Here is a 14,473-nt window from a genome sequence, read left to right on the forward strand (position 1 = left end):
ACTATTTGCTACTTTTGATTATTTCTGCTACTTAGGCTTTCAGCTAGCATTCTTCTATTTGTAGCCTTTAGGTAGCCTTTTGCTAATTTCAGCTTCTCTGAAATGTTTTGTTACTTTTAGGTTTTAGGTAGCTTTTTACTGATTTAGCTGCTCTTTTTTGCTAAATTAGCACAAGCTACTATTTGCTACTTTTAGCTATTTCTGCTACTTTAGGTTTTTAGCTACCATTCTTCTATTTGTAGCTTTTAAGTAGCTTTTTGCTAATTTTATCCTTTGGCTAACGTTTTGTTACGTTTAGGTTTTAGCTAGCTATTTCCCACTTGAGGTTTTCAGGCAACTGTTTGCTGCTTTTAGCTAGCATTTTATTACCTTTAGCTGTTTTTGCTTTTTTTGGCTTTTAGCCTCCATTTGCTACTTGCAGCTATTTCTGCTACTTTAGGTTTTTAGCTACCGTTCTGTTGTTTGTAGCTTTTAGGTAGCCTTTTGCTAATATTAGCTTCTGGCTAATGACATTTAAGCTTTCAGGGAACCCTTTGCTGGTTTTAGTTAGCATTTTGCTGCCTTTAGCTTGTAGCTAGCAGCTGAGCTTCAGCTCCTTCAGCTCTGATGGTGGATTTGAGCAGAAATGTTTTTTTCTCTGCTCCTGATTCTGACATGTTGGATGGGGGGAAGGGCTGGCAGTGTGTGTGTGTGTGTGTGTGTGTGTGTGTGTGTGTGTGGTTGGGGGAGGTGGGGGTGAGGAATGCTCGGTATGTGCGGACGGACGACAGAAAGGCGCAGACCCGTTAAAACCCCGTCCCCTCGCGCGCTCTGAACCCAGCCGCGCGCACATATCGCCTCCATTTGCTTTTTTATTTATTATTTTTTTCTCTCATCGAGCCGGCGCGGGTCCGGGCCGGGTTCTGGCCGGGTTCTGGCTCGGCTGCATGCATGTGGACCCACCCTGCAGAGGCGGACATGGTTCGGTCTGTAGTAGGTGGGACTCCCGAGCCGAGCGGTCTGCAGCAGTACGCCGCGGATCAATGAACCGGAGTGCAGGGTTGGTCCGGCTCCTGTCAGAGCTCCTCTTCTTCTGAGTCTTTGTGCTGTTCGCCAGCCGGCCAGGATGTTATAGACCCACCGGCTCTCAGTTGTTCTCATTATTTCTTTTAATCTGATTTACCTCCAGAATGATTTTTGCAAACACAGGAAACCCGCTGAAAGCGACCAGTCGAAAGCAGGTAGGTCTGAAAACCACATCTTTTATTTTCTGTCCGACTTTTCCTCCCACAGCTCAGCTCTGAACCAACACATGACATTGGGAAGCCCTTTCTGGGTATCAGATGTCTTTTTTTTGTTTGAATTAATTCAGATAATCAGTAAATGATGCAGAGAGGAAACAGCAGCTGGATGGATCTGCAGCTCCGACCGACTCTTCAACCATTCCATCCGGATAACCTTGTTTTGTCCAGCGGCCGGCCAACTCTGTCCAATATACGGCGCTGGCTGTAGTCCATTTTATAGGTTAATGAGTGGGTGAATCCGGAGAGAGGACTTCATGTCCTCATGTAACGCACAGGATGTCAGAGTGCCCGCATTCAAGATTTTCACTTCCAGAGCGATCCCGATCCGAGGTTCCTTTCACCCCTTCAGGTGTTCGGTGGATAAATCCGGATGAACGTGTTACTTGATCTGAACCTCGTGTCTGAATCCCTGCAGGGAGGAAGGAGTTTTCAGCGGTAATCAGCTGCACGTAGATGCCCTTGTGAATGTCATCATCGAGCTGCGCCCCTAAGGGCCCCTCTTCCACAGGACGGACACCGTTGGGGAACCACCGGACCCCCGAACATTAGCTCCAGGGATCACTAAGCACTCCTCCAGGGACCAAATGTTTATTTATTTATTTGCAATTTCCATGGAGTTCTACGGAGACCTGAGTGACCTACAGACATGGTTCTGAAACTGTGGTGCAGGAACCACTGGTGGTTCTCACAGAGTCCTGGTTTTCGCGTTTTACAAAATGAATAACAAGATGAAGCTTCTATCTACTAATTTATCTGTGGTGGGGTTGTGGAGCAACAGCTCCTCCTGGGGGATCCTTTAGCATTCCAAAACCAGAGAATATACAACCCTTTCCATCTGTCCTGGAAAATCCCATCAGGTTCCTGAATCACCTCCTCGGACTCTGCAGGTCTTCTCCGAGTTCCTCAGCTTGTCTCTAAGGCTCAGCCCGGCAGAGACAGAGGACACTCGTACCTGAGATCTCCTTCTTCAGGTCCTGATCCGAACCTCATGACCACAGGCGACGGTGAGAATGTAGAGCGACCAGTCAATCAAGAGTTTTGTCTTTTGGCTCAGCCCTGTTGTTCTGGAACGGTGACCTCATAACTGTGGACAAGTCCTCGGTCCATCGGTCCATCTCCCGCTCCACCCTACCGTCACTCAGGAACGGACTCCCAGATACCTGGACCCCTCCGAAATACTATAATACTAGCAACACAGAGGAACTTTGATATTTGTATGCAGTTGTTGTGGGACAGAAACAGAATCTATGTTGTGGTGTTTTTAGCATTCTACTGCACAGAACGTTCACATGTCAAACATCTGAAATATTACAACCAGAATAAAGATTAAAGGCTTGGTTAGTTTATGTTCAATATAAACTGTAAGCTTGTACTTCTGGTTCCTGTCTGATCTTAGCTATTGATGTGGTAGTACCCAATATACTACCAAAGACTAAGTATTTGAGAGCACCATCAACCACGCCGCCCTGCAGAGACCAGCAGAGATCACTGAGTGACCAAGAGACGGTTCTGAGTACACCTGGTTCTGAGTACACCTGGGGTGACCGGTGTACACAGGTCACAGGTCACAGGTGACCGTGTGTCTCGGGTCTAAATATGAGCCGATTCTGGTGCTCTGCCATCAGTAATCCAATAATCCAAGATGAACATCATCTTTGACTCGTGGTAGCCTCCTACTTGATCACCAAGCGCCCCTCCAGAACCATGAAGCCTTCGGTCTCGTCAGGAGGGGATGAAGATGGGGGAACCACCCCTGGCTGATGGGACAGCGAAGGTTACAGGTTGGTGACTGCAACCAGTTGTAAGAACTGAGGTTAACTAGCTGTGCGTGGAGCAGGACATGTTCGACTAGTTCTTGCTAAGGGTTGGTTCTATGTTCTCCATCGCTGATACCAACTGGAGAGAAGGTCTGGACCCAGGACCCTCCAATGCTTGGCTACAGGCGACAAGATGGAGCTGAAAGTTCACAGAAAATGTTGCGTTCGTTGAGAGATCACAGAAAGACCGCTGAGGTCCTGTTTTAAACCAGTTCAAGATCTGATGCAGACCCTGGTGACAATAGTTCACTGAAAGAGCTTTAAGAAATCATTGGAGGAGCTCGAAGATCATTCTGCGTTCCCCGAAAGATCGTTAAGAGACTTAGCAAATTTTATAGACACTCGTTGGTCTTTGTGCTAAGGAGCAGCTAACAGACCTCAATCTGTAGAAGAAACTCCTAACATTTCACCATGAAAGGACAGATGAGTCTGTTTTCTTTCCTTTTTTTAAAATGGAGTTGCGTATCTTTGGCTCTTGAAGTGGATTCTCCTTTGGTTCTGGACAGATGGTGTTATTCTGCCTTTGATCTGATCTGCGGAGGGTTTCTGTGGCTGGGAGCGATTTGAATGAATGAGTAAAGGGAAGGAAATGCTTCGCAGGGCGATGTGGTGTGTAAGTGGCTTACAAGCACGGAGAAAAAACCCGGCACATTTAATCCCGGTGTGATTCATAACGGCCTGCTTCTGGGTGGACAGAATCATAATTTAAGACTTCTACTAAAACTGATAATTCAGATTTTTTGATTATTTATAAAGATTATTAACAAATAATACATTTGATAGATAGCTTTTTTAGAGCCCTATGAAATCCAAACTTTGTTTTTCTGAACTCCATGTTTTCTGATGCAACAACAGATATTCACCTAAAAATTGTTTTACCGTACGGTGGATTAATACATTTTGAACAGTTCAATAAAGAAATACTAAAGAGTTCATGAATAATGACAAATTTAAACTAAAATTACAGAAAAAAAAGAAAAGTCCTTCCATATTTTATCAATATTAATAGAAATATAATGTGTGATATTTAATTCTCTATAAATGTAGCTTTATTGTCTTATTTTTTTACCGGAGGTCCCGGTAAACTCTATCAGCCTGATTCGTAGCTTTATTATTTTTATAGCTGTGTATTTTATTACATTTTTAAAGCTGTAAAATCTTTAATTAACTCATGTCTCGCTTCTGATGATGCGTTTAAAATCCAAAAACAGTTTGCTGAAGGGACGAGTTAACGTTAGCATTCTTCTTCTTTGTTTTCTTGAGTCTAAGGATGGATATTCGAACGCCACTACTCGTCTCTATTCAAGTTGTCCAGTTTTTATATTCAATTCTGTGACTTTTTACTGAAATCATAAGGCCCTACTCTTTAAATGGTTTCAATTTAGAATAAAGAATAGAGTTTAGATTAAATTTTAATTTTGAGCAGATTGACGAGCTAACGGCTAGTCCGAACAAAGTAGATTGCTACCATCCTAAAACAGCTAATGGTGATTCACACAAACACTATTTAAATCTTTACATCAACGTCAGTTTTTAAAGACAGAATTTCAGGGTTTTTTGCAAATGCTAATAGCAACATCAGCAGCTAGCTGTAGCACTGTAAACACTTCCAGCTGGAAAATAATAGTGTTTCTACTGAAATACCCTTTTAATATAAAATTTGTTGTGGTACAAAGTTTTATAAAATAGTGTTAGCATAAATCGCTATAAAATGTTAAAGAGTTGTTTTAAGTTGGACGCAATCCACCTTGGTCTTGGCCCCAGTTGGACTTGCCGTTAGCTAATGACTTAGCTGTTAGCTCACAAGTTAGCTGTTAGCTCATCAGTTAGCAGTTAGTTCAACAGTTAGCTTTTAGCTTGTCACTTAACTGTTAGCTTACCAGTTAGCCCGTCAGTTAGCCAGTAGCTCATCAGTTAGCTGTTAGCTCACCAGTTAGCTCATCAGTTAGCTCGTCAGTTAGCCGGTAACTTGTCAGCTAGCTGTTAGCTCACCAGTTAGCTCGTCAGTTAGCCGTTAACTTGTCAGTTAGCTGTTAGCTCACCACTTTGCTCATCAGTTAGCTGTTATCTTATTGTTATCTTGTCAGTTAGCTGTTAGCTCGTCAGTTAGCCATTAGCTTGTCAATCTGATCAGAGTTCAATTCTTTTTCTCTAAACTGAGATCATTCAACGAGCTATTTAGAACATGTCAGTTATTATTATAAAGTAGTCTTAAAGTGAATTAAATTAGTTCCAAGAGGTGATTTCAACATAAATTTCTGATTTGAATCTGTTCTTATTCCATTAAAAATAATGGAAATTAGAATAATTTGTTCCAATGCCACCACATCTCCTGAGAAAACATCTTTTTCAGCACAACAAAGGCAGTATTTCTACTAATAACATTGCTGGACGTATTGTATGGTGAAATATGAATAAAACAACAAACAGATTCTGTCCCGGTGCCACATGCAGTGGGGTTGGCAGGCAATCTGTACGTAAAGGAAAGTTGGTAATTTGGAGGCCTGAATATCATTTATAATTAGAAAAGTTTGTAAAAAGGGGTGTTTGTCATGACAGGTGTCACTGTAGGTTATAACTAAAGTTTGAAAGAGCCGAACTATCCCTTTTAATATATGAGCTGGAGTGAAATGTTCCAGATTGGTTGTGGTGGTGTGGTAGGTAACATAAAACACCTGAAGGTTTGCCAGTTCACCCTGTTGGTGCCCGATGGGCGGAGCTTAAAATCTCCCGCTCCTCGTATGTTCCTGTGCTTCCACTTTCACGCAGACGGGATGTTCTTGTGACCGCTGTTGGCCCGGGCTTAAATTGGGTTAAACATCCTAACAGTAGGCTTCCTGTGTGCAGTCGTACCCCATGACTCCGTCCAGTCCCAGCAGCAGCAGCAACAGCAGCAGCACAGGCCTGGAGCAGCTCAGCAAAACGAACCTTTACATCCGAGGCCTGCCTCCTGCCACGACAGACCTCGATCTGGTCAAACTCTGCCACCAGTGAGTCCACACACACTCACTTACACACACACACACAGCATGAACATCGTATCATCGTTTGCTGAAACATGGGGTTGGATGAACGTCTTCAACTGATTGACTTTTGGAGTCAATCCCATTCAAGATGGCCACCACAGCAACACCTAAACACAAAAACTCAGCCAGTTTTACTGATATTGAGCTAAAACTTGGTGTGGTAGTAGCTGACAGTCATCCCCAACACATAGGTCTTTGTGCGATCCTTCAAGGAAACCCAAACTGTCTCATTACGTTTCGTTTTTAGAGTTTTGAGCTCTACAGATGAAAGCAGCCGATGGTTTTGAGTTGAAGTGCAGTAACGCTAAAAGACAATTATCTGACTCATAAATGTTTCCAGCTCCAACTCATGCCTTTTCAAATATTAATTGAGGCGATTTTTCGTCGTTGAGAGTTGAGCCGCTCAGGTTTCAAGTAGCCCACATCCATTAATGCTGACTTTTACCACCAAGATAAGGAGAGGATTCAGATTTTAAAACTAATAGGTGGTTTTATGGTGTTTTCATTTCCCTTCTTTTAGAGAACATGGTTCTGAAGCGCCTTTATTGTGAGGCGATTTATACCCCTATTTCCTGTTTTTGTGCGAAGCTAAGCCACCCTGGTGTTGGTGTTATATGTTATATGTAAAAAACAATATATTCTAACTCTGTAGACCCTGTGGACTGTAGCAGATTTAATGGTTGTTTTTTCACATTGATATAAAAACAACCTTTAGAAATAATGTACTGAATAAATAGCATTTAAATAAGCGGATACAGCAGATAAAACTGAATTTTACCATTAAAAATAACAGATCTATTCAAAGCAGAACTTATTTTACATTTATTTTTTTCATTCCTACTGAAGAGAGCCCAATAACATGCTTTAGAACCATATTTATTTAGCATAGATGCTAAACTAGCATTAAAAACACCATAGAAAGCTAACACAATTAGCTTTCTTTATCACGAGACATTTACACACAAATCAGATGTTTTTAAGTCATTACTAAAGACAGATATGTTATGATAACTTTAACTTTTACCTATAGACATATATTCTTCATGGTTCAGTAAAGAAAACTGGCCAACAGTTATCATAGATGCTAATTTAACATTGAAAACGCCACAGGAAGCTAACACAATTAGCTTTGTGTTTATCGCTAAAGATTTCTGCACAAACCAAATGTTTTAAAGTCATTACTGAAGGCAGACATGTTTCTGTAACTCCAACTACTCTTCAGACAGAAACGATCCAGGGTTCAGAGAAGAAAACAGTTAGCATAGATGCTAATGTAACATAGAAAACGCCACAGAAAAGCTAACATGATTAGCATCGTGTTTACCAGCAAAATGTTATTCATAAATCAAACATTTCAAAGAGCCATGTTATAAAAACTTCAACTAATATTTGTAGACAGATTCTTCAGTGATCAGCAAAGATAACTAATCAACAGTTAGCATAAATGCTAACTTAATGCTGAAAATGCTACAGAGGAGATTAGCATCATGTTTATTACTGGAAACTTAAACACAAATCAAATGTTTTAAAGTCACTATTAAAGACAGACATGTTATAATAACTTCAGCTTTTATTTACAGACAAATAAACTCTGGTTGTTCTTCTGGAAATAAAAACCACCAATCTCATCATGTTTTTCTGCGTTCAGGTATGGAAAGATTCAGTCTGCGAAGGCGATCCTGGACAAGACGACCAACAAGTGTAAAGGTGCATAACTTCAGTTTATGATGTTTTCTTTGTCTGTAGAGTCAAAACATTCATTTCTGTGGCTTTAGGTGGTTTTTAGTTTGTAGAATATCTTTAATCTTTGTGTTTAAAAATCCAGTTTGGTTGACTTGGAGCTTGTTGGAGGCGATAATCCATCACAGCGAGCGCGTCTGCCTCCGTTTCTGTCGAACTTCTGTTGCTTCGACATCATCGGGTCTCGCTGCTGCCGCGTTTGTTGCCACGGAAACAAAAGTTTGAGAAAAACAAAAGCAGATTATGACGGATTATCTGAGACGGGCAGGTTTGGAGGCTCCACTGACAGATTTCTGCCCCTTATGGAGATAAACGGGAAACAGTAACTGCGCGACACGGAAACATCAGACAGATTATTTATTTTGCAACGTTCCACGAAATAAAAGGGTTGAAATCTGGAACCGAGTCTGTTCTCACGTTCTGTGAAGGCGTTGAGCTGAGGATGATATTTATTTAACAATAACTGCAGAGAGAACGCTGAGATTCAACAGAATAAACTGAGCAAAAAGCAGCGTCTGCAAAGTGTTTAAATATAATTATCTGTCAGCTCTCCTCCTCCTCCTCTTCTTCTTCTTCTTCTTCTTCTTTGAATTCGTAGACTTCCTTTAAACTGGTTGGTTTCCTGGTTTCAGACCCGGCTTTAATCAGAGTCCATAAATGATCAGTCAGGTTGATGTCAGAGCTTTAAGAAGCTTCATGTCAGCCTGATTCATCCAATCAGAAACCAGCTCTGATGATTCATCCAATCAGAAACCAGCTCTGATGGTTCATCCAATCAGAAACCAGCTCTGATGTGTGTTTGGGATCATTGTCCTGTTGGACCCAACTGTGTCCAAGGTCTGAAAGCCTCACCTTGCCTCGTCCAAACGTCCTTCTTGTCTCAGTCTTTGTCTCATCTGACCATCAGACTGTCCTCCAGGAGACATTTGTCTCGTCCATGTGGACAGCTGCAGGTTTCAGTCCAGCTTGGAGGTTCTGGAGTTTCTTTCTTGGTCCTCTCAGTCCATGGTGATGGAGAACTGTCTTCACTGTGGACAGGGACTCTGGTGGACAGGGACACAGGTGGACGGGGACACAGGTGGACAGGGACCCTGGTGGACGGGGACACTGATGGACGGGGACACTGGTGGACAGGGACACTGGTGGACGGGGACACTGGTGGACAGAGACACTGGTGGACAGAGACACTGGTGGACAGGGACGCTGGTGGACAGGGACACTGGTGGACAGGGACGCTGGTGGACGGGGACGCTGGTGTTACATTAGCTTCCAGTTCATGGCCGGATTGAGTCTTTGGTCGTTCTTGAACATCAGAACCAGTTTTCTTCCATCTGAGGGGACAGACGAGTGTTGGTCAAACAGAAACGAACAGCTGCGGTCAATCATGATCACTAACAGGAAGCTCATAGGCCTTGTCAAAATAAAAGACCTTTTATTAACAAATTTAAGTGACTGTATGTTAATATTTAATCCTGACCATCTGCAGATCCGAGAAAAGCCTCGATTAGTTTCATTTGTTTTTATTTAAAAACTATAAAAGTTGTCTGCTGCGGAACGATTCCACCCTGGAAAACGGAACGATTCAAACGAATCCCTAAAAACCCCAAAATCCATCAGACCTTCGTCCTCAGGATGAGTGGATGGACAGCAGATTTCTCCTGCAGTCGTCAGAATAAATATTCTTTAAAGAGAAATGAGTGAATATAAAAGAACGTCGTGGACAGGGACTCTGGTGGACAGGGACACAGGTGGACGGGGACACAGGTGGACAGGGACCCTGGTGGACGGGGACACTGATGGACGGGGACACTGGTGGACAGGGACACTGGTGGACGGGGACACTGGTGGACAGAGACACTGGTGGACAGAGACACTGGTGGACAGGGACGCTGGTGGACAGGGACACTGGTGGACAGGGACGCTGGTGGACGGGGACGCTGGTGGACGGGGACGCTGGTGGACAGGGACGCTGGTGGACAGGAACACTGGTGGACAGGGACGCTGGTGGACGGGGACGCTGGTGTTACATTAGCTTCCAGTTCATGGCCGGATTGAGTCTTTGGTCGTTCTTGAACATCAGAACCAGTTTTCTTCCATCTGAGGGGACAGACGAGTGTTGGTCAAACAGAAACGAACAGCTGCGGTCAATCATGATCACTAACAGGAAGCTCATAGGCCTTGTCAAAATAAAAGACCTTTTATTAACAAATTTAAGTGACTGTATGTTAATATTTAATCCTGACCATCTGCAGATCCGAGAAAAGCCTCGATTAGTTTCATTTGTTTTTATTTAAAAACTATAAAAGTTGTCTGCTGCGGAACGATTCCACCCTGGAAAACGGAACGATTCAAACGAATCCCTAAAAACCCCAAAATCCATCAGACCTTCGTCCTCAGGATGAGTGGATGGACAGCAGATTTCTCCTGCAGTCGTCAGAATAAATATTCTTTAAAGAGAAATGAGTGAATATAAAAGAACGTCGTGTTCAGACTGGTTGAGTCGTTGGTGTTAACCAGGTTAGTTAACCAGGTTAGTTTAGTTGTTGTTCTCTGGTGTAAATATTGTTCTGTAAACAGGTTACGGCTTCGTCGACTTCGACAGTCCAGCTGCTGCCTTAAAGGCCGTCCACGCTCTGAAAACCAGCGGCATCCAGGCGCAGATGGCCAAGGTGAGTGTATGTGTGTGTGTGTGTGTGTGTGTGTGTGTGTGTGTGTGTGTGCGTGCGCGCGCTCGGTCCCAGGATCTGTCAGGACCTAATAAACCTGAACCAGGTCCTGAAGTGAACAGAAAGTCGCTCTCTCCAGAGACCCCGGGTGCCGTCGCTCGGCTCGGCGCGAGCGTGGCCGTGTGTGTGTGTGTGTGTCGCGGTTGCCGTGGCGACGCCGCTCTCCCGCTGTTTCCAGGGGAGACCGTAGAGGCGGCGAGCGGCTGCGCGGAGAGGATGGAGTGGGTGACGGCAGCGCGTGGTTCTGTCTGTGTTTGTTCAACCAAATGTTCCTCTGAGGAACGTGCAGCAGGTCCGGGTTCTAACACGAGCCGCAACGCCGCAGGAAATCAGCGCCATCGTCGTTTTTTGAATCTCGATCATCTCAAAGTCCTTTCTTCAGCTTTTGTTTTGTGTTTTTTTCCCCGGGAGCAGCAGCAGGAACAGGACCCCACGAATCTCTACCTGTCCAACCTGCCTCTGTCGGTGGACGAGAAGGAGCTGGAGAAGATGCTGCAGCCGTTCGGTCAGGTCGTCTCCACCCGCATCCTCAGAGACTACAGCGGGAACAGTCGGGGCGTCGGATTTGCCAGGTTTGTCCGTGGAGACGACAAGCAGCTGCACGAGTTCAACGACTGGAGGAACAAATCTGTCATTAATTAAAGCGTTCATTCAATGAACGCTGGATCAAGATGGCCGCCACAGTAATGCACCTTAGCAAAAACAAAAAAGGCTTTAACTCTTAACTAGTTGTTTTTAGGAATGCTGAGCTAAAACCTGGTGTGGTAGTAGCTGTGAGTCATCCACAACACAAACCTCTGAGTTCTTCCAGATCTTTCTTAAGATTTTTTACTAAATTTGATCGAAACAATTTAACTTTAGCTTCGGATTCTTTAAATCAGCTGCTGAACACGGAGCAGTTTCATTAAAAACATCTTTCAGTTTTCTAGCATTAGCTTGTCAGTTTGCTAGCATTAGCTTTTCAGTTTGCTAGTGTTAGCTTGTCAGTTTGCTATTGTTAGCTTGTCAGTTTGCTAGCATTAGCTTTTCAGTTTGCTAGCTTTAGCTTGTCAGTTTTCTAGGGTTAGCTTGCCATTTTGCTAGCTTTAGCTTGTCAGTTTGCTAGGGTTACCTTGTAGTCATATTTTTACAGAAAGTAAATTATTGTTATGGTAAAAAGTTGTTTTTAAACGTCTGTCTGTGTTTTGTTTTTTTTTCAGGATGGACACGACGGATCAGTGTAACGCTGTCATCTCTCATTTCAACGGGAAGTTCCTCAAGCTAGCTTCTGGGGTTCTCTGTAAGAAACCGCTCCACTCTTTGTTTATTGGTTGTTAGTTGTTGTCCGGCTGTTGATCTGCGTCTGTTGTCCTCAGCTCCATCTCAGCCGCTGCTCTGTAAGTTCGCCGACAGTCAGAAGAAGAAACACGGTCACAGCGGCTTCGTTCCCAACGGACAGAGGGGAGACCTCAGACTAGTACGTGCTGTTCTTTAAACACATATCTGTGTCTGTTAGCAAAATATCACATGAACCACTGGACGAATTGTAATGAAACTCCCAGAAAGTAATCACTGGGTGTAAATCTGTTCATGGAGGCCGTCTAATCGACCTTAGCATGCATATATTATTTGTATATTTGTCATTTTTGACCAATAATTGATGATTTTTTTGCCGCAGGGTGCCATGACTCTCACATACGACCCTTCGTCAGCAGCCATTCAGACCGGGTACGTTTCTGAAACAGATTACTGAGAAAAACAAATAAACAGCTTTGTTCTTTATTTACTGGTAAATAAACCGGTGAATCTCATGTTTCCAGTAAATGTTTGAGGAGTTTCAGGTTGTTGAGTTTCTTCTCACAGTTTTTTGTAATTAGCTGGTGTTATTTAGAATAAGTTCCTTCAGTAATACTTAAAAAACAGACATTTAATGCAGAAAAACACCCGTACCATGATACTACCGCCGCTGTGTTTGTTGTTCAGGAATTAACCTTAAAATCTTTGTTCTGAAACTCCAAATTTATCTTTAAATTAACTCTTAATCCTCGTTTTGTTCTTTAAATAAATTGATTTCTGGATCATATTAGTTTGTAAAAGCCTCTCAGACTTTAGGATTTGTGTGAAAAACGTAGTTTATTGAACGTTCGTAGCTCATTAAAGGTGTCGATGTTTGTTTGTTTGTAGGTATTATTCTTCTCCGTATCCAGTGACCAACAGAATCATGACGGTGCAGCCGGCCATGTCTCCCTACATGTCTCCAGTTCCTGCCTACCAGGTGCGCCGACGTTTAACCCAATAATCCACCGAGCTGTTCGTTTAGTTCAGCTAAAACAATCGGACCAGTTAAGGTTTGATGAGTTGAACCCTGAGGAGGGAGGGGAGGGAGAGGGATCTGCACGGGAGTTTTAAAGCCACTTTATTTTAAAAACTCGTCTTTTTTTCGTTCTGATCTGATGAAAACAACTCGTTAAAGTGATAGTTCAGATCATTTGGAGTGGGGTCGAGTGGAAAGAAAAGGAAATCTTCAGATGAACTAATTTCAAGAAAAATCTCTGATTTATTCAGCTGATATTTCAGCTGATCTGTTGAAATAAAAATAAAAACCTTTCGCTCCGAAGCGAAACCGGGTCAGTTTGGACTCATTATTCACTGCAGGTAAGATGCTGACGACTGAGGAGACTGAGGCTGAGTCCAAACGGTTAGAAGAAGCAAAACGCTAGCTAAAAAGCTAAATGTAGCAAAACGGTAGCCAAAAGTTAAACGTATGAATTGGCTAGCTTAAGCTAAACGTATCTAAAAGCGAGCTAGAAGGTAAAATGAACAAAAGGCTAGGTAAAAGTAACTCGAAGCTAAAAGTAGCAAAATGCTAGTTAAAAGTAACAAAGAGCAGCCAAAAGTTTGAAGTAGCAAAAGTAGCAAATTGCTAGCTAAAAATCAAATGTAGGAATTGCCTAGCTTAACTCTAAAAGTATCTAAAAGCTAGCTAGAAGGTAAAAGAAACAAAAGTCTAAAAGGAAAAAGGAAGCAAAATGTGAGCTAGAAGCAGAAAAGGACGAGCTAAAAGTAACAAAATCTTAACTAAAAGCTAGAAGAAGCAAAACACAAGCCTAAAGTTAAAATTATGAAAATATTAGCTTAAATCTAAAAGTATCTAAAAGCTAGCTAGAAGGTAGACGTAACAAAGGTAACACAAATCTTGCTAAAAGCAGCAAAAGACTAGCTAAAAGTAACTTAAAGCAAAAAGCAGCAAAAGACTAGCTAAAAGTAACTTAAAGCTAAAAGTAACTTAAAGCTAAAAGCAGCGAAAGACTTGCTAGAAGCAAGTCAACGGTAGCCAGATGCTAGCTAAAAATTAGGTGTGAAAAGGCTAGCTTAAATCTAAAAGTATCTAAATGCTAGCTAGAAGGTAAAAGCAGCCAAAGGCTAGCTGAAAATAGCTGAACAGTAGCTAAAAGTAGCCTAAGACAGTTTAGTGAAGCAGGTTTCTGTAAAGAAAATATTTGTAAACCAAGTTAAATGTGAACTTTTATAAATCTAAAGAAAAGTCTCAGCAGCTGAAACACCAGGAAGTTCTGCTGCTGAAAGTTGTTGTTTTTCTTCTTCTGCTGCTCCGTTAGGTGCAGAGTCACTCCTGGGTGGCGCACCAGCCGTACATCATGCAACACCCGGTGAGCAACAAGGCGACACGCCGACACTATTTCTGAGCACAGGAAGTGGGTGTGAGGTGCTGCCGCGGCCGAAGCTCAGCGCTCTTTCTTCCACTTCCCGAAAGCTGACGCCACTTTCTGCCCCCACCCCCCCACCCCCCTCTCTGTGGATCCAGCAGGAAATGCCTGAAGCTGAGACGGTCTTGTGACTCTTTGACTCGTCCAACAGATGGTTTCCACTGAGACAAGTGTCTC

General features: G+C 42.9%; 1 protein-coding gene across 2 annotated transcripts in view; it reads left to right on the forward strand.

The window, feature by feature from the left end:
• Positions 1–739: 739 nt before the first annotated feature.
• The window catches only part of rbms1a (RNA binding motif, single stranded interacting protein 1a), a 27,409-nt gene continuing 13,675 nt past the window's right edge, over positions 740–14,473 (forward strand). The window contains exons 1-11 of one of the 2 annotated variants that reach the window (XM_037979931.1): positions 740–1,039; positions 1,169–1,220; positions 5,948–6,090; positions 7,775–7,833; positions 10,444–10,535; positions 11,007–11,164; positions 11,792–11,871; positions 11,948–12,048; positions 12,250–12,299; positions 12,756–12,846; positions 14,189–14,239. In XM_037979931.1, the coding sequence (XP_037835859.1) occupies positions 927–1,039; positions 1,169–1,220; positions 5,948–6,090; positions 7,775–7,833; positions 10,444–10,535; positions 11,007–11,164; positions 11,792–11,871; positions 11,948–12,048; positions 12,250–12,299; positions 12,756–12,846; positions 14,189–14,239 (990 nt within the window). In that variant the 5' untranslated portion in view covers positions 740–926. Of the gene's footprint in view, positions 1,221–5,947; positions 6,091–7,774; positions 7,834–10,443; positions 10,536–11,006; positions 11,165–11,791; positions 11,872–11,947; positions 12,049–12,249; positions 12,300–12,755; positions 12,847–14,188; positions 14,240–14,473 lie in introns of both variants that reach the window. The other variant, XM_037979932.1, reaches the window with a different exon arrangement.

The sequence above is a fragment of the Kryptolebias marmoratus genome, linkage group LG15 (assembly GCF_001649575.2).
Source record: "Kryptolebias marmoratus isolate JLee-2015 linkage group LG15, ASM164957v2, whole genome shotgun sequence".
Taxonomy (NCBI): domain Eukaryota; kingdom Metazoa; phylum Chordata; class Actinopteri; order Cyprinodontiformes; family Rivulidae; genus Kryptolebias; species Kryptolebias marmoratus.